Source organism: Lepisma saccharinum, chromosome 10 (genome assembly GCF_977018435.1).
Source record: "Lepisma saccharinum chromosome 10, izLepSacc3.1, whole genome shotgun sequence".
In the NCBI taxonomy this organism is placed as follows: Eukaryota; Metazoa; Arthropoda; class Insecta; order Zygentoma; family Lepismatidae; genus Lepisma; species Lepisma saccharinum.
In genome coordinates this window covers 81,414,737-81,441,476 of record NC_139238.1, presented here as the reverse complement: position 1 = coordinate 81,441,476, position 26,740 = coordinate 81,414,737, and the positions used below count along the sequence as shown (strand labels likewise).

The window sequence follows — 26,740 nt, the reverse complement described above, 5'->3', positions numbered from 1 at the left end:
TGCTGGGCATACTGACCCATACTAGAAAAATTAAGAAGGAAGTGCAGAAACCTACCACTACCCTTCCAGCATCCATAACTAGGATTCTGTCAGAGTCCATGATTGTGTAAAGTCTGTGTGCTATGGTGAGAACTGTGCAGTCTGCAAATTTCTCCCTTATGGTCACTTGGATTAAGGCATCTGTCCTAGAGGAAGAATAGAAATGTGTTTTTTTTTTTTTTTCAGAAATGTAGAAAATTTGTTTATGAAAAGATTATCTTGGGCTATCGACCAGGTGAGTTGTGGAAATATTCCAAGCTTTTGAGAGCTAACATCAGCTAATGAGACTGACGTTAGCTCTCGAAAGCTTGGAATCTTTTCCACAACTCACCTGGTCGATAGCCCGAGAGAATCTTTTCATCATTTGTTGTCAGGAATACAATAGAATAGAATGGTCTTTATTTAAGCATGCGTGTTTCGGCCTCGTGGGCCATTATTACAACCAACCCTTGTCAAAGATACGGCCTATTCCAAATGCAGACAGGCAGGGGGTGTCAGGGTGATGTCACAGATATCCATGAAACTGAAATATATTATTCTAGATACAAAATTATGAGACACATATTTTTTTGTTTCGCAATAAAAAAAATTTTGGCCGTCTTAGGCTACTTCAAAGTTTGGGGCCAAATTTTCACAAGTTTTGGTGCCAAATAATGTAAACGGCTGTTTCTCCGGAACCATTAAAGATATTTGGATTCTGTTTTTTTTATCTGAAAGTTTATTGAAAGCCTTTTCAAATGCATATACAACGAACTTTATATGCAGCTTTTGGGGTGTGCTATGAATGAAATTTTAAAAAATTAGCCCCCTTTTGGACCTCCAAAATCTCGAAAAAGCCACCCTAACAAAATTTCAAAATTTCAGGGCAATTAACAGTAATACCTCAAGTTGAACATATATAAATTTCACGGGGTGTATATGCCTGGTTGTAATTTTATACAATATTTTAATAATCACATTGACAAGCTGAAAACTTAAACGTAAGACATTTTTTATGCAAGCTCCCAGTACCGGCATTGCATATGTTAGTTCTGTTCATGAAAGCTTTTTCTACACAGGCAGTTTCAGTATTAGAGATGGCATGCAGTCTTCCAGATTGTCCAAGGGGGTGTGGTGGAGAAAGAACTTGCAGAATATTTTGCAAAGGTATCACGTACTGATGTTAGTGTTGCCTAATTCTATCAGGAAAATTATAGCCCTTTGCAGGTCCATGTGGCAGCATGAAATTTACATGCACTTCCTGCATCTCGAAGTACACTTTAGTTGCTTCTTCAACCCACCAGCAGTCATCATACATAACAGCCAAAAACGTTCTCACTTTGATGCCGTGAATTTTACAATACTGCATAACATGTGAGCTGTTTCCAATAGTAACATTCACTTCTTGTTTCTCATTCTGGGCAGTTCTTGCAATGGAAACTACAATATCATTTCCAGTTCCCTCTGCATGCCACACATGACTTTTATGAATCATTCACACTACCTGCAATGTTCCCACTCTTTGTGTTTCATATCACGGAATGTTTGAATCTCTGCAGATGGAATGTAAATCAGTGTAACACCTGATGTATATGTCTGAACAACAGTCTGAAATTCTTCTGCAGTCTGAATGCACTTAATATGCTTTGCTGATAAATTGTGCCGTGTTGCAAGGTGCTTAACTGTGTAACGACCCTGCGTGAACATATGTTCAAGTTGTCTGAACTTCCAACTCTTGCTTTGATATACACATTTTTTATGCCTGTTCTCAAACCAGGTCACTTTATTCTTTTCTCAGAAAACACTGCTTTTCCACTTGTAAACGTCTTCCTAATGACTCAAAACTCAAGCTCAGAAGGAATTAACAGCAATTTGTCTCAAACGAAAAGAAACAAATGAACATGTGAACATGAAAAACAAATGACTTCTAGTATGTTCTATAAATAAGAAATGTTGAATATGATCAGCAATATCATGATATATATACCAATTACATGAATTATTTGGTTATTGACTCTTATGATTTGTATATTGTTTACCAATAATAGCCTGATGAAATAAGGTTTGTCTCCTTCAATATTACGATTGTGTTTAAGTTTTCAGCTTGTCAATGTGATTATTAAAATATTGTGTAAAACTACAACCAGGCATATACACCCCGTGAAATTTATATATGTTCAACTTGAGGTATTGCTGTTAATTGCCCTGAAATTTTGAAAATTTTTTAGGGTGGCTTTTTCGAGATTTTGGGGGTCCAAAAGGGGGCTAATTTTTTAAAATTTCATTCATAGCACACCCCAAAAGCTGCATATAACGTTCGTTGTATATGCATTTGAAAAGGCTTTCAATAAACTTTCAGATAAAAAAAACAGAATCCAAATATCTTTAATAGTTCCTGAGAAACAGCCGTTTACATTTTTTGGCACCAAAACTTGTGAAAATTTGTCCCCAAACTTTGAAGCAGCCTAAGACGGCCAAAATTTTTTTTATTGCGAAACAAAAAAATATGTGTCTCATAATTTTGTATCTAGAATAATATATTTCAGTTTCATGGATATCTGTGACATCACCCTGACAGATTTTCTCAAATCTGCTTGAATTGAAATGGATTTGCCCATACAATAAATTAATAAAAACAAAGGAAAAAAGCACATTGATCATGATAATACAATAAAGATAATATAAAGATTACACAATAATAAAATGATACATTGAATTGATAAGTATAACAGATAAGTAATAAGTCTTCAGTAGTTCATTGTGTGTGTACATGGGTGGGGGGTGGGGGTTAGGTATGCATTGTGTGATGTGTAAGTGCAGGTGCAATTGTTTACATATGAAGGTTAATGTAGTTGTTGGGACAATAGCAAGTTCTTTAGTTGTTTCTTAAAACTTTGATGGCAAATAATGTTAGTGGAGACAGTTTGTTCCATTTCCTTATCCCTATAACAATGAAGGACGTTTTTGTTATAGGTGCCAGTTTTATGTTTGGGGATTTTTAGATTGTGTTTCTTGCAGATATTATGTTCGACCGAAGTTCTACGAGAACAGATCTTATCAAATAAGTATTTTGGGGAGCCACTCTTAAGTATTTTGTGCATCAAGGTGAGTGTTAAGTATTATCTTCTATTGTTAATGTTTAGCCAAGAAAGTTTCTTTAAGTAGGGGGATGCATGTTCTTTTCTTTTTAGGTTAAATATGAAATGTATACAACAGTTCTGATTCTGAATTTTTTGAAGTTGATAGTTTAGGCCCTGGGAGATATTACTGTACACTGGAGTGCAATAGTCTAGTGAGGATAGAATGAGTACTTGCATGAGGCGATCTTTAACATTAGCGTCCAGAGTATGTTTTAAATGATACAAAGATTTAAGTTTCCCCATACAGCTTTTCACAATAAATTCTAGTCGTGCCTCCCAATTTTAATTGTCTATCAAACACAATCCCCAAGTTTTTGCTTGTATCCACTTCACTTATCGGTATACTGCCTAGAGTTGAAGGAGAAGGTGCATTTTTGTGAGTTTTTTTTTAAGTGTACCATGAGTTCCTATGATCATGAAGCAAGATTATGTTGGATTTAAATGAAGGGAGTTCCTCCGTGACCAATTTGTTATAGCATCAAGGTCGAATTGGAGTTTGGTCATCGCATTATCATAGTTTTCTGTATTACACTGAATAAAGATTTGAGAATCGTCAGCATACTGATGGTAGTGGCAATTTTTGACAGCTCGGTCCAAATCAGCTATGTAAATCATATATAGTAGTGGACCTAATACACTTCCTTGGGGGATGCCTTGTTGGACAGCCAACCATTTAGAGTATGTAACTTCCTGTTCCCGATATTTCACATGTTGTTTTCTGTTGCCTAAATATGAACGAAACCAATTTAACTAGTTTCTGGTAACGCCATAGTGATACAATTTGCCCAATAACAATTCATGATTTATCGAATCGAACGCTCTTGAATAGTCCAACCAACAAGACTAACAGTGTAACTTTATTTTCATCTATTCCTTTACTTATATTGTCTACGATATTTACCAGTGCAGTGCAAGTACTATGCATTTTTCAAAAACCAGATTGAAAGTGTGGTAGGAAACGTTGAATATGTGGAAGTATTTGTTCATAAATTGCTTCTAAGCAAAGGGGATGCAATGTTGCAGAACAGTTAGGTTTATGCCATCATAACCGCACGCGTTTCATTTTTTTTTTACGTACTTGTTCGCTACTTACTGGGGTAAAAAAGAAGGGGTCATTGTTGGGTTGCTGGAGATAAGTGTTAATTTCATCACTCACCACTGCATTGCTATCTGAGGGTGCATTTGGGTTAACAAAAAACTCGTTTACTGCATCAGGCTGAAATGTATCTGAGGAAAGCGCATTACTCTTTTTATTTGGTAAAAGTTCCTGGCTTCTAAGGTTAGCTATAAGTTCTTAGCATTTCTTATATTCATATTTACCGTTTTGTTATAGTGTTTAAATTTTGCATTTCTGACTGCTTTTTTGGCTCTGTTTCTAAAGTATTTGTAGGATAGGAGAGCATCTGGGTCTCCTGTATTTACGTACCCCAAATGAAAGAAGTCGCACAACTTCCAGAATTCTCTCACTCAATTTGAAATCCAGGGGGCAGGAGATTTGGTTACACGAATTTTTAACAGGGGGCATGCGTATCTATTAGCCTAATAATGTTATCATTCAGGGATTCCACCGCTGCATCTACATTGTCGTTTCTTTCGATTTTACACCATTCCAAATTTTCCACATCTTTTCGAAACTTGTCCAAGTCGATGTTTTTGAATTTCTAATTTTGATAAATTATTGAAATTGTTTTGGTGCGTACAGGTCAAATATATGTAATGCCTGGTAACTCGCTCTGCCCAATTTGCTTTAAAATTAAATCTTGAGAACAAATGATTTAATCAATTAATGACTTTGACTTCGCTGTCACTCTGGTTGGTATGGTAATTAATTGTTTCCCGTGAACTTCCTTGATTATGCTCTGAAGGAGTGGAGTGATGCTTTTGTTTTTCTTAACATGTTGATATTCCAGTCGCCTAACGCAATGAAGTAATCATAATTTTAATATAGGTGTTGGAAGATATCAGCTACGTGGCTGATGTGAGTATAGCTGATGTTAGGGGGTTTATATGCTACCAAAATTCCAATTTTTTTCCTATCGATAGTTAATTCAATTACAAGGGACTCTATGCCGATATCATTATTAACAGACCCGTCTAAAAATTTATATTTAAGCGATTTAGATATGTATAGGCATACACCACCTCTAGATTTGTTTAATCTATCTTGTCGAACTAATGTGCAATTTTCGATGACTATCATATTATTACTAATATTCGGTTTTAACCAGCTTTCTGTAATGGCTATCAGGTGAAAGTTTAAGTCCGATATTATTTGTTTAAATTAATCTATGTAGTTTAGTAAACACTGAATATTTAGATGACATAATTTAAACCCATTATCAGATTTATTTATTTCAGATTCGAGCTGTTTCTTGATGTAATTGCTGTGGCGGATATTAATGGGCGACTCTTCAAAGTAATGGAGTGAATTCTGATTGGGAATGGTGTTACTTCACCATTGATTACATTGGTGGGTTCATTTATATTTATCTTTTTCTCCACTGCTGGTCATGGAATATATATACTGTCCCAAGTGTGAATTACATAAGGCAATAACAATGGAAATGTGCATACATATAACACTTAATTTAAAAAAAACAGGTGCTAGTTTTGATAGCGACTTATTACATACAATAAAATTTTTAAAAATATTAAAAATAAAAAATAAAGAAAAGTAAAAAAGTTAAGAATAAAAAAAATTAAATAATGTTAAAAATTGTATAAAATGAGAGTACTAGCACAAAAGAAAAAAATAATGAAAGTATTTGTTGATAACTAAAAATGGGAGAACTAAAAATTAGTGAGCTTGCATATATGCTTCCGTGAGTTGGAATAGTAACTGAGGGTTGAGGGTTGTTTACATTTAACAGTCTATTATGTGACAGGTTCTTGCTCTTCTTTTGCCACCGTTGAGGAGTGCAAAGAGTCTTGCATGCTTTGTGTGGTTCGGTGCGGAATGTTCTCCTTCGCTCCCCTCCCCTCTACCCTTGACCAGCGACAGACAGGTGCCCATACATCCTTGATGGGGGAAGCTGTTCCAAAAACAGACACACCGCCATTAGGAGAGGAGTTTGGCAAAGCAGGGCAGCATTACTTTCTGCTGAACTTTGCAATGTCCTCCGAGTCGCTAATCCTAACAATGTTTCCGTTGTGTAGGGCAAGTACATTTCCATCGGTTGTCCACACTCGTTCGAATATTTTACTTAGTCTTACCTTCTGAAAAAAAGATCCGGATTTGTTTTCGTGAGGTTTTCAGTGATGAAGATACCTGTCCCTGTAGCCTTGAGGTTCTCTTTGTTCTTGTAGACCAAGTCTCTCTGGGCGTAGGTTACAAAGCATGCGATGAACGGCCGGGTTTTTCCATCACGTCGCGGTGCTCCCAGTCGGTGAATACAATGGAACACATCTTGAGGCACTTTCACTTTCACCTGCTCATTGATGACTTCAGACATTTCACCCTCACTTTCACTGATGCCAGGAAAACATGGTTCAGGAGACGGTCATACTGCTCCAAGGAATTCAAATCCTTCCGCACTTGCTTCACCTGTTTGTTTAAGTCGGAGATTTTCATGTTGAGATAGCTTTTTACTTCATGGAGCACATCCTCCACGGCAGTTTTGATGATGGTGGTCAGCATTGGTTTGATTTCTTTCAGCACTGCATCGCTTGCAAAAGCCAGGGTGATGCATCTGTCGAGATCTCCAAACTGCTGGTTCAGTTCCTTCAGTATTGCTGTGTGTAACGTAGTAGTCGGGCATCAAAAGGTAGCAACAAATTGGAACCTACCCAGAGAGTGGTAATCGAAATAGCTACGCCACTAAACTACCCGTTACCAAAGTCTTGCTTATTTGTGGAACCTTTGGACGAGTTGTAACGCTCCATCCCAGTCTCTTACGAGATCCAACAGACCAGCAAATACATGCAGTCAAAACAAATCAAAACAAGAAAAAATGTTACGTAAACATCATCTGGTTTCCTCAAAATTACTAGCAAACAATCTCCAAGGTTGCGTCGTGGAAACTCACAGAAAATAGCTTACATAATAATAATCAGAGTATGTCTAGTTGAACTTCAAAATACTAACACCAAATATAATTTAGTATCGCCCATCGTTAAACAAAACTTGGTATTGAATTACACAGTACTTACAATACTGAAAGATTGTATTTTATGTAAAGGTATGTCAAGATTGCAAGTCCAATTTATAATTTATCCTTCTTTGTTACGATTAGTTGCCGCAATGACTAGCGTGCAATAACAAATACATTCATGAGCAAATATAAATTACAACGCCGAGCGTTACTGATACAAGAATTGATCTTGAGGTCTATTTTGGGTACAAAATAACAAATGTCAACATTTAAACTGACCATTAGAATAGATTAAGATCTGTCAAAATTCCACAATTCATTATCGTGCGACGTATAAATATACATGCATGAATACAATTCAATCTAATCAAATCAAAGCTTGTATATTACTAAGAAACTGTATACTTGCAAAGTTGACTTAAAATTGAGTTATCTGATGCTCAATAACCTTTACAATAATCTTCGGATTACTTCTTGTAATTTTACGTAAGTAATGCGAAGTCGCTTTCATTACAGTTTTCTCCGGATAATGCCGTATCATGAACAATAGGTCTATTCTGACTGGATTAATCCACACATTGCACTACAAGATTGACCAACAATCGGGCATACGTAAATTCAACACACATTCCACAACTCTTAGTATTGTCAAATGTCGTATCCGTTGAAAAGGGGCAAGGGGCGAAAAGCACACTTTTAAATATATATATATATGTTCCACTTGCGATCTACTTAGTCAAACACAGCAATTATTGCTGACACTGTACAAATCTCCTTTTCACACAATCGGATCCTCGAATACACAGTACTGGAATTCGTGGTACTTCCTTCCTTCGAATCGGGTACTATGTCTAATGGAAACTTCCAGGACTGGTCATCTACTTGGTGTAACCTCTTGCCATTTAGTTACATTTTTTGACTCAAAGTAAGATTGGCATCTAAGATCTGTAAACTCTTCTCATTGGTTGCCTTTCTTGACTCGACGTAATCTGGTCATAAACGACTTTCGTGGATGTGCAGCCAACTTGGTCAAAGATATGATGATGAAAAGTTTGCAATGTGTAACATTTGATCAGCTGGGGCAACAATCAAATTTTCAGAAACAATAATTGATGTTCGAACAAGGATAGAAGTGTGAACGGACGTTGAAACACTGTCTAAAGTTCTGTTACATTAACTAGTGCTGACCATTTTTATGAAGCAAGAATCAAAGTCAAAAGCCAAAAGATACTAAATTTTCGTCATCTTATTTTCCCTCAAAAATAGTAATAGATGCTTAATTCAGCGAGAAACACGGTACTTACTTCACATGCACTAATCATCCAGAACCTTTGACTGTTACACTTCCTCATCGAAATATACTTATTAGAAATCCATTTAATTCGAGGACTAACTCCACTTGACAAGATATTACACGTCGATATCCTCCCAAACATGTGGTCAAGCTGCTATTGCACGTAAAATCAACGTGTATGCTCGCTGCGGTTGTACTACTGTGTGTGTGTAGTTATGAAAGTCAGCTGCTAAACAAAGAGTGACTACAGAGACGACTACTGGCGAATTCCAGTACTACTTCAACAAATGAATGACGCACCGCGTACATCTTGTCAGAGACAAAAGAAGATTGTGAAGTGTTTTGGAATTGCAGAGAAAACACATCACATGTGGAGATGGAGTTTTCAATGCGTTGCCACTCAGCTTTGCTGATTCCCATTTTCTGGGCAATACTGCTCTTAACACTGATAATTTGCAAGCAGTATTCCCTCCTCCGTGCAAGCTTGAGTTGGGTAGACAGACCCTCTTACATGCAGTTCACAGCGGGCAACTTAAGCTGAAAAAGAGAGCTCTTCACGCAAGTCTGAACCCTTCGAAGGTCTGGAACTAATGGGGAAAGCTTCAAGATCTTTTATTTAGTTTAAAGAATACCATTTCAACTAGTAAATATATAATTTTAATTGCAAAATTAAAATTCAGATATAACAGTATTTCACCCTCTTCTGTTAACACACTCACTCACTCTCTCACTCTCTCACTCACTCTCTCTCTCTCTCTCTCTCTCTCTCTCTCTCTCTCTCTCTCTCTCTCTCTCCCTCACTGTCACACTCACAGATATATATGCATATGTTTATGAACACATGGCATGAAGGATAGGACAGGATAATCATTGCTCTATCAGCATTTGTTGATATATAGTACCTTTCACGGTTGAGTCATCTGCGAAGCGGCATCCAGCTCACTGGGCAGGTAGGAGCATGTCTGCTGACATTAGATCCACAGCTGTATGCTGACCTTGGCACTGGACGCGACAGTGCTTCAGTGGTGTCCAGTTTGCACGTGTTTGTGAAGTGTTAAGGTGTTAGCAGCTGTTTTAGATTGTTTTGTTTTAGTTTATGTATTACTGGTGCTTTTCTGCAGTCTAGTAATGCCACGCTATCCGTACAATTTAAAACAACAACTTTTTATGTACAACTCTTAAGTTATTACGAATTCTTGTAGCGAAGGAATTGAAAGAAAATATCAGGACAGAAATTGAAGCAATTTCGGAAGAGAAACTGATACGTGTTAATGAAAAATTGCTAAAAAGATACCGTAAATGTGTGCATTCAGGAGAAAAACATTTCTAACGTGCCTTTTAACACTAGAACCACTGGCCTCTTTTTATAAGTAGAACCGCAACAGTGGTCAAATTGAAAAAGTGGGTTATATTTATAGTTTTGTTTGTTAATATTTTTTAATTGTTTCAGTACACATCTTTAGTTTCATAGAAATGAATACATGAACCCGTTCTTGTTTTCACGAACATGAATACGAATAAAAATTATAATTATTTCATGCAATAACAATAAATTTACTTATTTGGCATCATCTGCAATGCAATTGGTGGAGTATTTTTTAAAATAATTTTTACACATTTTCCACATACTGCTTTTCCACACTGCTCACATATGTCTCCTATCTTGTTTCTGTATTTGGATGTTTGGCATTGTCGACGCTGTCATTTTCCTGAAGGCTCATAGGAGACAATCTGTAGATTGGGCTGTGGGATTCTGTTGCTTTCTCCTCGGAGATCTTCAGAAAGTTTCATCAGGAACAAGTGACTACCAAAATTCTCGCCAGTTGTATTCTTGTACAAAATATATGCATTGAGAGTGGCTAGGTCAAAAATGTTGTAGAATACATGAACTTGCCATCTTCGCGATGCTGCTTTTACGGAAAATTTACGAGCCATGTAATCGACTACATCTACACCAAACTTTGTGCTGTTGTAAAAGCTGACAGTTTCAGGGAGTTTCTTTACACCACCACCAATACACATGTTTGAATGCATGGAATTGAGAATTAGAACGTTTTGGTTTCTTTTCCCTTGGTACACAGTGAGTGTGCTGTCAGCACTACTCAGAAGAACTGTAGAATACTGTTCTAGACGAGATGATTTCACCTGCTGAGGCACTTCTTTTCTTGAACGTCTTATTGTTCCTACCAAGGTAGGGTTCTTAGCTATCAGGGTTTCAGCGAGTTTCCTTGATGTAAAGAAATTATCGATTGTGACATTTCTTCCTTTTCCAACAAAGGGTTCCATCAAGCGAAGTACAACATATTCTGCAACAGACTGATCTGCTGGGCGATCATCATCTTTACCCAAATAAGAGATACCATTTATCAGGTACTTACTGTCGACATCAACTGCAAGCCAGAATTTAATGCCAAACTTGTCTGGTTTATTTGCCATGTATTGCAAAAATCTACACCTAACTTTTGTAGGAAATAGCTGTTCATCTACAGCAATCCTGGTATGTAATTTCTGCCACAATTTTCAATGAAACAATTCCATATTTTGGACACATGCGCAAACTTGTCACTTTTTATGCATTCGGACCTTGTTGTTTTATTATCAAAGTGCAGATATCGCTTTATTTCACGAAATCTGTCCCTAGCCATGGTTTCATGAAAAAATGGTGGTGCCAATGTACTGTCCCACAAACTGTCTAATTCAAGAATTTTCACACAATGAGTTCCGTGAACATACAAAATTGCAATAAATGAATCAAGTTCCTGTAATGTATCAGACCAGTCATTTCCTCCAATTTGACGATGAGCTTCTTCAGTGAAGGATTTTATGTTAAAAAGCATCCTCTCATTCACAAAAAGACGCCATGCACTTGAAAACTTTCTTTCAAGGATATTTCGTTTAGATAAACCTGATGGGCCAGGCTTTCTTGGAAAACATTATGTGCTGGACGCCTTCCAGGAACATTTACATCTGCATCAATTACAGTCCATTCTCTTCCATCTTTAGGACTGTGTTTCATTCCAGATAGAAAAGGAGACTCACCTGTGGCTTTTCTTTTTGCTCCCCATTGAACTGTAGAAACAGGGGCTGCTTCGTTTTCTTCATCTTCTAATGAATGTTTGGATAAATGTCTTGTTCTAGCGGAACAAACTTGGGATCCTCTTCACTTTCACCTCCATCGGAATTGTCAGCATGTATGTCCTGAATTGAGTCTAAATACTTTGATATATCTCTGGCTGATAGTCCATGTTCAGCCATTTTTAGAGCACAATAATCACTCACGTGTGAAAGAAACAAATATCAAGAACAGACGACAAACATAGACAGTGCTTGCCATGTTTCCCTTACTCGCTATTTGGCTCAAGCAAAGAGATTGAACATTCACCTGTAAGCCGTTGCCACCTATGCCGCGTTTGTTACAACCTGTCCCGGTTCACGCGCTAGCTGGTCGCTGGCTTTTCTCCATGCTGGGGAAAGTCAAAGCCAGGCAGCCAATTAAAATATGCAACGTCGCAACAGCATCTACGTAAGCACCTCTCATGTGGCTCCCATTCGCTCCTCGCTGCCCAGCAGACGATTTTTTCCTCGTTTCTCATTGGCACCGAAACTGTCGAGCGATCGCTAGCGCAGGAAACGGGACAGGTTGTAACAAACGCGGTATAGTGATAAATCTAATAAATGACACACCAGGTGGCAGTAGCTTGAAGGCTAATTTTGTAATACATCTCCTGAAAGGAGGTTTGCATTTTTCTGTTTACCTTTGCATAAAAAATGGAGGGTAATGCACATCGGTCATTTTGACCGCTCCTGCGGTTGGAGGTATTTCGGTGAATAACTACATAGTAAATTTATTTTAAAAAATTTTTAAATCAAAAATATATTCTCAACGTAAAAATAAAAAAGTCAAGGAATTTCAGATGATTCGAAGAGATATTAACATCTTAACAGCAATTTGAAATTCAACGAGGGTCAAAATGACCGCTTCTGCAGTTCTAGTGTTAACAATGTACGTGTTTATTCTAATGTAACTGTCCATGTAATTGTATGAGCTTATTTCATTACATAGCTAGCATTTCCAGTTACGTGGATGTTGCATCAAGTTTGCCGGCAGACAAGTTCTCCCAGCAGGTGCACTTGCCACCACTCTGTGGATGATTTGACCGTGAAAAGCACTGTAGCCATGTTGGAACTTTGTGAGACAGCTAATAATTTTAGCGATGTGATATTTCTATAAAAATTGTGAAATTTAGTGCAAAATTATGTCATTTTGTTATCATTTTTATGAGTAGAAAGATAAAAATCCATATGCCCTCATTTTGTAAATGTCTAAATATTTAGTTCAATTTTCTAAAACCAGTCGCAATATTAATTGAGGAAGTTAATCAAACAGACAGATCTTCATGAATTGTTTGCCGTTTTTTTTTATCAGATTATTATATCAGTATATTGAAATTGTTCATTGTGATTGAGAAGAATTTCGTATTGCTCTAGTCCTAGCATAATAAAAGAGGATGTATCATAGCAGTTTTATTATCAAGGTAGGAAGTTTGGAAAAATCGCATCAACCTATAATTCCCTACTCTGAACTACAAAATAATTCAAATCTAATGATACATTGACTTTTTTAAGCGATTGTGTTATGATATTGTTATCTGAATCATAAAAGTGAATAAGAGTATGTGCATGCAGTGACAGAACCCAAGAAAATAAGTTGGGAGGCAGGGAGCAGGTGCAGTAAATATACCATTAAACACCAGCTTGGAAAATGAATACTTGAGATACAAGACCATTTACTTATTGAGCTTTTCTTGCTTACTGGGAAGGAGCAGCATAACTTGGTGTATTCCCTCACTCTATTTTTGAGTCTCTGAACGTTCTCATATATTTCACTGTTTAATTTGAGGATTATAATATGTGTAGTAATCCAAATAAAATTGAACCTAGTTCAGAGGTTAAATACACGAGAATGCATGTGTTGTTTCCAAAATTGTTACCTCCTGTTTGTATACGTACTGTTGATCGACATTGGCAGTTGCCTCATCCAATATTAGTATCTTGTTGCTCCTAACAATGGCTCTTGCCAGGCACAGCAATTGCCGCTGCCCAACACTGAAATTCCTCCCACCATCTTGCACAACAGAGAGGAGGCCACCAGTTGCATCAGAGGCTGCATCTTTTAGCTGAACCTGTGAAAGAGAAAATGAGCTTTGGGTTATACTTCAAGAAAGTCAAATGTAGGAGAGTTCAAGAGGTAGACACTCTTCAGCCACGTACAGTGTTGGTCTAGGATTGATGTCTAGTATATAAGCCACTAGTCTTCTTTCCCTCAGAAAATACACCTTAAAACAAGGGCCACATTGGCAATCCTCTGTAGCTTCAGCAGCATGTTTGCATCAGAGGTGCCAAGTTGAAATCCTTGGTTAGGTGTGAATGTGTTATTGTATTTGCCCTATCATTTATTCATCACCAATCATCTGATCATTGTGATTAATGGATGAAGTACATAAGTGACATGAAACGTCAGATTACCTTGGTAATATAATTAAGCCTTGTTTCCATATTTAAAACACTAAAGCTGCTGACCAAGGCAGTTTATTAAGATTAAAAAACACTTTACATGTAACGTTTCTACCCTCTATCAGAGTCTTCCTCAGACGAAGATCTAAACACTGTTTTTTATAAAATATATATATATAGTTTAGTGCTTTCTCTGAGGAAGACTCTGATAAGGGTAGAAACCTTACATGTAAAGTGTTTAAACTGCCTTGGTCAGCAACTTTAGTGTTTTCAGATAACCTTGCAGTTTGGCACACATAGAATATGTACTATATAGATATTCAAACAAAATATGCAGTACAACCAAGACTGAAACCTGAGTCTCTGGCTTACCAAATTGTCAGCCATGGTTTTTTTTTCTAACTTTTGCTTTCACTGTTCTACCCCGGCGGAATTATTTCTGTCAAATGTCACTCCAAGTAATAATGAAGGTCATAAAAATGAAAAGCTACACATTATAATTCAATATGATTCCATGTGATATGTTGCACCTTCTCCCAGGAGACTTGAACCTGTGCACATCCCATAGCCAGAACCCAAAGCATGATGCCTTAGACAAAGGTCCAGGACATTAAAGCAATACTAATACAAAATAACTACAGAGGTGCTTAAAATAAGAACAGTTTGTATCAATAACATAATAGATAAATCTACTCAATAATCAAAATTAACTAACTGAACTCTGAAATACATTAAAAACAGAGAATCATCTTGTTGTTATTCTCTGCTTGTGTACATACTGTTCATGATATATATAAATTTTTTAAACTATTGTTTCGGGTCTGGATTAGGACTAAATTGTGCCTGATGCTGCAGCACAAATTGGGCCTGATGCACTTACATACTATGATTAACATATATATTTTTTGTTTTTATATTTTAATGTTTTTTCTTGTTTTTTATGTTTTTTTATTATTATTTTTGTGATTATGATAATGTACTATGAAATGATTATGAGAAGTACGCTAGTGCTGCTTACTTATATTGCTGTTTTTTGAGCCTTAGCAAGCGCACATCTTCAATCGTGTCAGTGAGGTCAAGGCTGCACAGCAGCTCATGTTCAATGCTCATAAGTGCCAGCATGCTTAGCCTTTCCTGCCCCATTGAAGACCACAGCTCACCTTTCACTATTCCCAACTTTGAGAAGCTCCGGTCGCCTGAGGCATTGGACACCATCATGCACAGATAGATGCACAACACATTCTCGATGTTTGGAAATGTCTGAGAAAGGTTCAACGATGACAGAAGCCTGTACATGGTAAGCTCTGCTGATTCGTTCACAGTCACCGGTTTCTGTACCAGCTCAGCCAGCAGTGTGTCTTCCAAGTCATCTGGATACGATAAAATGAGATTCTTTGCTGTGTCTAAGCATCCGAAATTGGGGCTCCAAATTTCATTCTAAGATTTATATATTTTCAGGTTAATATAGCATAGAAAACTGTTCAGCTTTCCAAAAATTCTCATCTGTTTTCATCTGGGCCTAATGCTGCAGCATCAATAGCACCCACCTTAATCCATCACTGGTACACAATACAATTTTTGCTTATGTTGTCAGCCAAGTAATTTCTGGAAAAATAGCACCAGGCTTTAACAATTTAATGTCTGTTTTTATCTTCAAGAAACTGTGTGCCATTAAGGCTTCATTAAAATTCCGACTCATCTTTCATGAAACACTAGAAGTATGAATGAAATGAGACTTACGTCTTCCAGAGCACTCCACAATATATCATCTGGATATTTATCAAATGGATCGAGATTCTTCCTGAGTGTCCCAGAGAATAAGACAGGGTCCTGAGGGATGATAGAAATTTTACTCCTTAAGTCATGCAGCCCCAGAGATTTAATATCCACTTTGTCAATGTAGATGGAGCCGTCGACTTCAGCCAATTGGAACAAGGCTACAATCAGGGAGGATTTTCCAGCGCCAGTTCTACCCACAATTCCAACCTGAAATGCAAATTAGTATTAAAGTTATGAAATTCAGGTTTTCCTTTGCATTCATGTGCTCTGAAGATTGCTTAATTAAATTAACCTATTTAAACATCATTAGAAACTTTTTTATTTTTCAATTTGCAACAACTTTAAAACAGCTTGTATGTTCGATTTTATATTAAAGATTTATTGTACTTATTATTTGTTGTGTCAAAATTGAAAGAATAATTCTTACAATTAGTTATTCTTTGCAACAACTTATCATGTACATATACACATACATACACACACACACACACCCCATCACACACACACACACCCCATCACACACACACACACACACACACACACACATAAAGAATGGGAGAGGTGTCATTATTATTATTACTATTAATTAGGTTACAATTAAATAATAATATAATTCTTGACATTTTAAATATTAAATATGATTCATATTAAATCTAATATCCATAAAAAAATTATTCTATACTTTTATTTATTTATTGTGCTTTATTTATTTTAATCATAGCAATTGTATATCAAAATACATCAACATGTAGGTGTATATTTTAACAATATTTTGAACAAAACTGCCATATTAAATTTTTTTTTAAACAAAATAATTTCATGGGGTGCAAATGTGGCATCAAAATCATGATGCATTAACTACTATAACGACTTTGTCAGTATATTTTAAACTCGGTATCGGCACAATAGGTAACTATGGTGCTATGTTGAAAAGGAAATTTAAATTTACATATACTGATGAACAGTGTTTATGTTCATACAATAATAAATATTTTTATAATTATTACATTGATAAAATAACTAGAAATAACAAATGTTATAAGAGCATCAAATTATGCAATTGTTTACAAGAACATTTATAACATATAAATGTTATTTATATGTAGAAAACATTTCTTTATTATCTCCTTGTGAGACAGAGCAAGTCCTTCACTAAATATTTGAGTATGCCTCAGTTCTACATCTGAGCACACTCAACATGTCAAATTCCTCAATCAGGTCCACAAGATGGCTTCCTTCAATTTTCAAAACTTCACATTTGGCTTATTCACATCCAAAATGCAGAAAATATTTCACTCACTTAGTCTTATTTCTCATAAGATTCTCATTTTAGATAATGCAATATTCATTTACTTGCTAGTTAATGCAGATGCCATCAGATAATAATTTCCTGCTCTCAATTATTAAACTAGGCACTTTACACCAGTTCCAAATCTTTCCTTTTCGTTATACAGATTATTCCATTATAAAACCATTTTCAAGCTTCTGTTATCAACAAAATGTCTCTTTATAGTTTAAAGAAACTATTAAAGATTAACTTGTAAAGTATAATCTTTCAAAATATCCAGATTTTTACAAATATCAATCCTTCACCAATAGCCACATTTTTACTTATCTTCCATCCCTCTTGAGATTTTTTTTAAAGTCACAGACAACTAGTATTAGAGCAACTAGTTCAAGCCAGATTTTTTAGTATGAGTTATCTTCAATTGTTTTTGTTTTATATTTTTGTCCATAACTGCTTAACACCTTGAATGTTTGTTTAGTAAATGTACATATTTGCTCTGTTACAGCTATTTTACTATGTATATCACAATATACTTATCTAATGATTACAATTACCATTTTATGAATGTTGATATAAAATACCAAGTATGACATCATATAAGACATTGAACAATTTTAAAGAGTTGACCTTTGTATATAAACCTTGATGTCAATGCAAATGTACATAATTTCAATAAATTTAATTATAAATTTGAATGTAACTTATCTTGCTTGCCTGAAATAACACATATGATTGAAGATATTTGTTTTTTCATATTGTCAGTCAAAAATAACTGTTATGAATATGAATTCAGAATATTGCACAATTTGATAATTTTGTCATGATATACAAATTGGCTTTTTTAAACATCATATTTAATGAAATTAGTTTAAATAGTAATTTCAGACACTTAATTGCATTATATGAATAACATTTTGAGCAATCATATGACTAAATTATTATAGATATAGCACAAATGTGGAACTTTGGACTTAGCCTAACCATTTTCAAAAGTAGTTATGACAATGTATTATTTTTATTGTCATACTGGCGCTCAACAAGGGACGAACCCACAACAGACCTGAGTCCTACTGAGACATTTAACATATAATAATTAATATAATGCCTCTATATTTACAATCTGTTTACATGTTCAGCATTATAATCAATTGAGTGTGACTGAATATTTGTTTTCCAACAATACAACAAGAACTTGTTCATCATGAACCAATACAGTGCAACTATGCATAATGAATTTTTAGTACATAATAATATTGAAAAAATGAAATTCAAGTTCGACATACCAACAATTATTATCTAGTGAAGTACCACATGAATCATTTTTACATAAACAATGTACCTACCTAACATTATTATTTATTGTCAACCCATGAAGCACCATTTAGAAATTCATTCTCAACCTGAGAGCATAATTTCTATATTAATCTTTATTTAGCCAAAAAATATATTAATAATAATTTTTTACATGTAGAGTAAGTAACCTCTGATCCAACTAAGTTTCCCATTGGGAATTCATCCATTTATCTGGTAAGATCAGCTAACAAGACAAAAATCTAAGTCCCTGCATCAAGAAGCAAACATCCTCAGATTTACGGAGTGCTGAATATAAGATTTTTTTTTTACATCACAAATGAATTCATGCAAGAAATGTATAAATTATGATGTGCGCACTAAAATTATAAATCATAAATAATTGTTGTTCCTGAACTCGCAGCGTCATGGCTCGAACTTACTATTCAGCCCTTTGTGAACACATTTTGGAGCCATAATGCATTCTAGCATTTTTAAAGGAAACAACTACTTGACTGAAGCTTGGATCAACACGTGAATCTCTTTGCTCTTTGTCAAGTTCATTCCTATTTGAGCCTACGATTCAACTCTTGGAATCTTTGTGCTCTAGTAAATATTTTTCAAGCCAAAGCTAAATCTTAGCATTCAAAATTATTATGCACATGCCATCACATTATATTATACATTTTTTGCACTCCAAAATACACATAACAAAGAATATTTGTTATATTGAATTTTTCCACCGTTCAACACAACTAAGGATCAAGAAATATGAATGAGGACCGATATTGGATCATGAAGATCAACTTAAAGCAAACTCTACAGAAGAAGACTTCATATCTGAACTAATGTTTCTGACTCAAGAAAAGAAGCACGAAAAAGAGAAAATTTTTACATTGACAGCCGACAAAAGAAAAATTCTGCACAAAGTACTGTGACTCACAGTACCACCTTTAACCAACATCCTAAGAAGAAGAACTCAACCAACCAACCAACCCTTGTGGGTATGGTTGTGGAATGAAGAAGTATCTTTTGTCCTTCAAACCAACAAAATAAACAACATGTTCTCATAAGCAATTTCATAATGCTAAAATTAATATACAAAGAACGAAAAAGTAAAGAACTGAGGTCTTATATACCACCCTTGACACTCAGTCAATAAGAAACTCCCAACCAACCAACCCTTTACGCTTACTTAATCTTACATCTTCACTACAGAAATATCTGTTTCCTTTGAAGATCTGACAAGTATGTCATCTACCTTGCATCCTTGCAACAATCTCTTTATTAGCTCCACATGTGACTTGTTGCAGTTTTGCAAAATTTCTAGCCATTTATACCTTTTGGCATTAGAACACTTCCACACTTTGATGTGTTCAATGGCCACTTGACTCACAGGATTACCAGTGTTGCATTCTAACAATGTAACTGTTGAATTATCATGATTCTCAACACACAAATAAGGTCCCTCAAACAAGAAGCAGTATTTCTTAATGGGATTATTTTCTAAATCTTTATGTCTGTTTCTAACAAACAACAAATCACCAACTAATATGGAAACTTTAGCTTGTTGTTTTTGGTTGATTTGGTTTGTTTTCTTACTTCTGGCCTCAAAACTTTTTAGATGTGCCATGTGAATTTTATTATCCCAAGACATTACTTCATCTTCAGTGATATTATTGAATATGCTCATGTTAGGTTCCATATTTAATCGCAGTTCTATAGGGGCATAACCTGTTTGAGATGAAATTGCATTATTTAAACAATGAAGGGCAACATTAACCTTTTCAGGCCATAGGGTATGACCATCCTGACACAAAACTCTCATTAAGCGGTTAAGCTCTGCATGATATCTCTCAACCATATTGGAGGACGGATGATATGGAGGAGTGAACACTAACATGATGCCTAAGTGTTTCATTTTATCTGCAAACTGATGAGATCTGAATTGAGGTCCATTATCGGCAATCAATTTTTCAGGAATACCCAAATGGACAAAATAACAATTGATAAGCTTTTTGATGACTGTATTTGCATTACTGTTGACAATAGGATAAGCCAACAAGTACCGACTTGCAGCATCCAACACTGTCAACAAAAATCTCTCCCGCTTAGAACCCATGACGAATGGACCTTGCAAATCCACAAAAAGGACTTTTCCAGGTTTACTGGTCAGGTGTATTTTAACTAAATGTTTTGCAGGATGTTTATTGGGCTTTGACCTGACACAAGTATCGCAATCAGCAACATATTGTTTTATATCTTTAAACATGTTTTTCCATCGGAAATTTCTATATATTTGTGCCATTGTCCGAGATGCACCGAAATGACCACTCTCATCATGAAACTTGATGAGCATATTACCAATTAAGGAGGCAGGTAAGCATATCCTTAACTTTTCTGGTCTGTGAAAATCCCTGACACATAATATGTTCTCCCTGAGACAGTACTGTTTCCGCCAATTCCTACAGCGAGAATTATCAGTATCAACATCTCCAGAGAGATAGGAAATGATCTCATCCAATTCGATATCATTTCTCTGTGCATTCACAAGTTCCTTACAGTCACACAAAGGTTGCAGCATTAATTCCAACTCGGAGTAGTTGACATGATAATGCATGTCCAACTGCCAAGGAAAAGATCGACTTAGCAAATCAGCGATTACATTTTCCTTGCCTTTGCAATATTGAACATCAAATGAATACATCTGTAACTGGATGAACCAGCGAGTGAGACGAGCATTCCACGTATGGGCAGTTTCCAACCACGTGAGGGCTTTATGATCTGTAATAATGACAAAATGCCTCCCTTTTAGTATAGAAGCAAATTTGTCTATAGTATATAGGATCGCCAACACCTCCATTTCAGTAGATGTATAAGATTTCTCATAATCTTTTAACAACCTGCTGACAAATCCAAGAGGCTTGAACCCTCCTTCTATGATCTGAAAACAATAACCCGCTACTCCAATAATCGAAGCATCAGTTTGAACAAAGAAATTATGTTCAAAATCGGGAAATGCAAGCATTACTTGTTCAGCAATTTTTTCCTTCAAAAGCTGAAATGCTTCAGATGCCTCTTTATTCCAACACCATTTTTGTTTAGCTTTGAGAAGCTCATACATGGGTTGGGCAAACATTGCATAATTTTTTATGTATTTACTAATCCAATTTAAGGAACCTAATATCTTTTGCAATTGTTTAATTGAACTAGGTTTCGGTAACTCTATTATAGACTTGACAAAAACTGGATCTTTATGATACCCTTGTGGGGTAATGATGTGACCCAAAAACTTTATCTCCCTGCAGCAAAATTTACATTTCTGTATTTTAAGGGTCATGCCTGCTTTCAGTAGACAATTAAATACACTTTCAACATGAGTCAGATGAGAATCAAAGTCTTTGGATCTTATAATGATATCATCCACATACACCACTACAAAATCCTTACAATCAGCCAAAACTCTATTCATTGCATCTACAAAGACAGCGGTGCCATTCACTGATCCAAATACAACACGTTTAAATTGATATAACACACCTTCGAATGAAAATGCTGTGTATTTTCTACTTTGTTCATCCAAAGCAATTTGCCAAAAGGCATTACCTAAATCTATAGATGAGAAATAATTACAACCTTGAAACTGTACTAATAACTCATCTATTTTTACGGGATGAATTTGCATCAACTTTACATGCTTATTTATCCCTTTTAGATCAACACAGATTCTTATCCCTCCACCTGGCTTAGGTACAACCAATAGAGGGGATAAGTATTCAGAGTTGGACAATTCAATCACGTCCCATTCCAACATGGTGTTGATCTGTTCTCTAACTTCGTCCCGGTATGCAAATGGAATAGGATAGTTTTGACCTACCACGGGTTTGTCTGTATCCAGTTCCATTGTGTGCACATAATTTTTACATAAACCTGGTTTAATGGAAAACAATTTTTTATATTTATACAATATATTTAAAAATTTCTGTTTTTCAACTACCGACAACATCTCAGTTTGATCCAACTGACCAGAAATATTTAATATTGTTTCATCATCCACCTTATTACCCTCAGAACTTGACACAAAAGAACATTCATAATAATGATCCACATCTACAGTATTTTCCAATGGAACGAAACGGGCAAGTACATCATATTTATCATTATCACATACAAGTGCCTTCTTAGAGAAATCTAAGGTACCTTGCAATGCATATAGAACATCTAAGCCCAAGATCATATCCACCTGCAGATTCTGAACCACTAAAAATTGTACCAACAAACTTTGCAAACCGATAACAATCATAAGCCTAGTTAAACCTAAAACTTTGTTCTTTTTAGAGCCTGTAAAATCCACTAGTCTAATGTTTTTAGTACTCAATAATCTTGGCCTACTGGCTGTAGAAGAGATATTTTTCCACACCTGATAGGAAAGCAAACTAATTTCTGCTCCACTATCACATAGAGCCAAATGTTTATGATCTAGTATATTAACCCAAATTTTTGCAGTATTCGAACCATTAGGAACATTATTGATTGGTCGGTAATTTTCTTTCATGTAATTTTGATCTTCAGTTTCTAATCCTTTTTCCCAATCTCCAACATTAACAACTGCTATGGCAGGGTTTATAGCATACCCTCTGTCACCTGCCTCAAGGCAAAGGGAATTGACTAGTTTTTTTTGATTTTCAGGAACGTGAGATCTTCCCTGATTTAAGTGTCCAATCTTGTTGCGCTCTTTGTCACCTATCTCAGTTGCATGAACTGACACTTCAGTCTTAAAAGTATTATGCACACTTTTGACAGGCAACTGCATATTTCGGATGACACTCATACTATATAAAAATTGCAACAACTTGCACATGCCCGCACGATTCCAATGAATCATATCCAGACGATTTTGTGTACGAGGACCAATGTACTGTTCATACAGAGTTTCATTTATCTTGTCATCATCATCAAAGAAAAGAGGAGCAATATTTAGCACTTTGACCTTATCCTCATCTTGAAGAGATAACAGGTGAGAATTGTACCTTTGCCATCTGACCCATTCTGGATCCCCTCTAGAATGCATAACTTTCGGAATTGGTGGTAAGGTAAGTACAATTATATTCCTTATCTTATTTTTCATGACCTGTATCAGTCTGTTAAAGCTTTGTTTGATATCATCCTCATTTCTCCGTTTCAGTAGATCATTCGTGCCAATCATTAACATTACCTGGTCTGATAACTTATTATAAGATTCCATTCTTTGTCTTAGCTGATCTATTGTTTGACCTGAAACACATAATCCAATGTGCCGTGTACCATCCTTTTCCACCTTCACAGGTTCACCTAAGATATTTTGTGAAAGTCTAAGCATCATGCTATCTCCTACTAATTGATTATTGTCAAGTATAGGAGTTAGAATGTCTGTTTCCATTGTGTTTCTATTATAGGCAAATCTATTCTTATTTGGAGGCTTTAATACATTATTAGCACCCATGTTACCTCCCCCAACATGAGTCCTCATCAGTTTTCCGCTTGGGAAACAACACCATTAGCTACTGTGGGAATCTTATCTGTTCCACAATTGTAGCTCTTAACCCCAAGGTTTGTTTTGTCATAGTTCCTATGAAAATTAGTTCTTGTGTAATTTGATTTGCGAGAGTATGTATTCTCTTTATCTGCACTAGATGCTTGTTCCACAGCCACTTGAGCTACTTTAGCTTTAAAGTTTCGATTTTTTGCACCATATTCTGAATTGCTCATCCTAAGTGGGATGTCTCTAAGCGATTCAAAATTCTCTATGGCTTGCAATGCTCTTTGCAATGTCTCAACATTATTTACCACAAAGTGCTCTCTGATCTTAAATGGCAAAAGCGTAGCCACTTGTGCAATCAAGTGTGCTTCCTCCGCATGAGGCTGGATGGATTTGAGCAATTTATAATTCTTGTTTACAAATTTCTGTAAGTTACCATGTGCAGCTCTAGAAAATTGAGTATTCAGTATCCGAGTCAATGTGACACTCTTCCACCTAGAATTCTCATAGTGAGACAGAAAGGCCTTTTTAAAATCATGGTAAGTATTGAAGGAAGATTTATTCTGAGTGTACCAACTTTTTGCACAGTCTTTGAGTAACTTAGGTATATATTGCATGTAATCCTTTTCCTTGATATTGTAAATATCCATCATTTCCTCAACTTTCTCCAAAAATTCCGATGGCATACTGTCCATCGAGATTCCATCAAACTGTGGAAACTTGCACAATTCTTGTGGCTTTATGAAAGATTGTCGGTGCGGTAAAGAGTTGTCATATTGAGTACTAGTCGCAAAAGTTGCACTTTGAGAAGGACCATTTACATCACTCTTATTTATGTACTTATTATGATGCAAACAAGAATCATCTTTTACATAATCTTGGCGATGACCAGATGGTGTTCCTCTACGGTTATTAGTAGAATCAAATAACTTTTCTTCTGAGCCAGATGACTCAGTTTCAGTATTAGTGGCTTTATCACATACCTTAGATACATGCCTGCGCACTACATCCTCATCAACACAACTATCAGAACTATTCACTACTGTAGGAACTTTTGCACGTTTTCTCTTTGTAAGAGTTCTTCTGCCAGCTGATTCTAACCTACACTGACTAATGGGTGACAACACTTCTTTTACCAATGTTAAAACTTCTAGCTTTACACCCATTATTTGTTCCTGCAGAACCTGGTCCTGAGAGAGATCATTATTCACTAATTTGCAATCACTTGACACAAGTCCTTGCATGGTTTGAATAAGTTCATTAGGCATATTACCTGCTGAACCATCCTCTTCATTATGAAGCACTTTGTACTGAAATTGATCAGAATTCATCTCTTGATTAGGTTGAATTTGTGGAGAAGAAGCACCATCACACACTGAAGGTTTAGGTAAACTTGAAAGAGAGGACAAAGTATTTGCTAAATGCTGTTTAGTTTCACACCATTCCTTTTGCATGTGTCTCATATCAACATGCAGTCGCTCTGCCAAATCTGCATGTTCTTCTTGTACAGCACCAACTTGCTTAGCCAAATTTTCCATCTTTTGTTCCACAACATAGGATACTGCAGAAATATCAGTATCCACTTTCATGGATAAAGCTTTTATATGAGATTCCACTTTCTCTGTTCTTATCAAACACTCCTTCTTATATTGAGCAAGATCAATTCTAATTTCTTTTAATTGAGCATCAGAAGATTGCTGAAGAGTTGTCAGCCCAGATTTAAGCACCATCTGGCTAGCATTCAGCTCTATCAATTGAGCATCAGTCTTTTCCTGATTAGCTTTGAGATCCTCCTGATTAGCTTTGAGCTCTGTTTGGCCATCCTTGATAGCATTGAGAGCAGCCATAACATCTGCCAAGCAGAAATCACCCTTTGGATCTGACATATTTAAAGGTAAAAACACCTAACCTCAGAAACCAGAACAAGAAGCAAAACAATACAAAGATTATTATAAGCTTGAACCTTTTCAACTAATCACCTGACGTCTCATAATCTTAAATATATAACGACTTTGTCAGTATATTTTAAACTCGGTATCGGCACAATAGGTAACTATGGTGCTATGTTGAAAAGGAAATTTAAATTTACATATACTGATGAACAGTGTTTATGTTCATACAATAATAAATATTTTTATAATTATTACATTGATAAAATAACTAGAAATAACAAATGTTATAAGAGCATCAAATTATGCAATTGTTTACAAGAACATTTATAACATATAAATGTTATTTATATGTAGAAAACATTTCTTTATTATCTCCTTGTGAGACAGAGCAAGTCCTTCACTAAATATTTGAGTATGCCTCAGTTCTACATCTGAGCACACTCAACATGTCAAATTCCTCAATCAGGTCCACAAGATGGCTTCCTTCAATTTTCAAAACTTCACATTTGGCTTATTCACATCCAAAATGCAGAAAATATTTCACTCACTTAGTCTTATTTCTCATAAGATTCTCATTTTAGATAATGCAATATTCATTTACTTGCTAGTTAATGCAGATGCCATCAGATAATAATTTCCTGCTCTCAATTATTAAACTAGGCACTTTACACCAGTTCCAAATCTTTCCTTTTTCGTTATACAGATTATTCCATTATAAAACCATTTTCAAGCTTCTGTTATCAACAAAATGTCTCTTTATAGTTTAAAGAAACTATTAAAGATTAACTTGTAAAGTATAATCTTTCAAAATATCCAGATTTTTAATGATATCAATCCTTCACCAATAGCCACATTTTTACTTATCTTCCATCCCTCTTGAGATTTTTTTTAAAGTCACAGACAACTAGTATTAGAG

The 26,740-nt window shown here is 35.6% G+C and overlaps 1 protein-coding gene across 1 annotated transcript in view; it reads right to left on the bottom strand.

Moving 5' to 3' along the window:
* LOC145993984 (ATP-binding cassette subfamily C member 4-like) overlaps positions 1-26,740 on the bottom strand; it is a 116,748-nt gene that overhangs the window by 2,132 nt on the left and 87,876 nt on the right. Inside the window, exons 23-25 of the mRNA XM_083130016.1 lie at positions 15,798-16,043; positions 13,554-13,726; positions 56-185 (exon numbers count right to left, since the gene is read on the bottom strand). Of these exons, the coding sequence (XP_082986142.1) occupies positions 56-185; positions 13,554-13,726; positions 15,798-16,043 (549 nt within the window). The remainder of the gene's footprint in view (positions 1-55; positions 186-13,553; positions 13,727-15,797; positions 16,044-26,740) is intronic.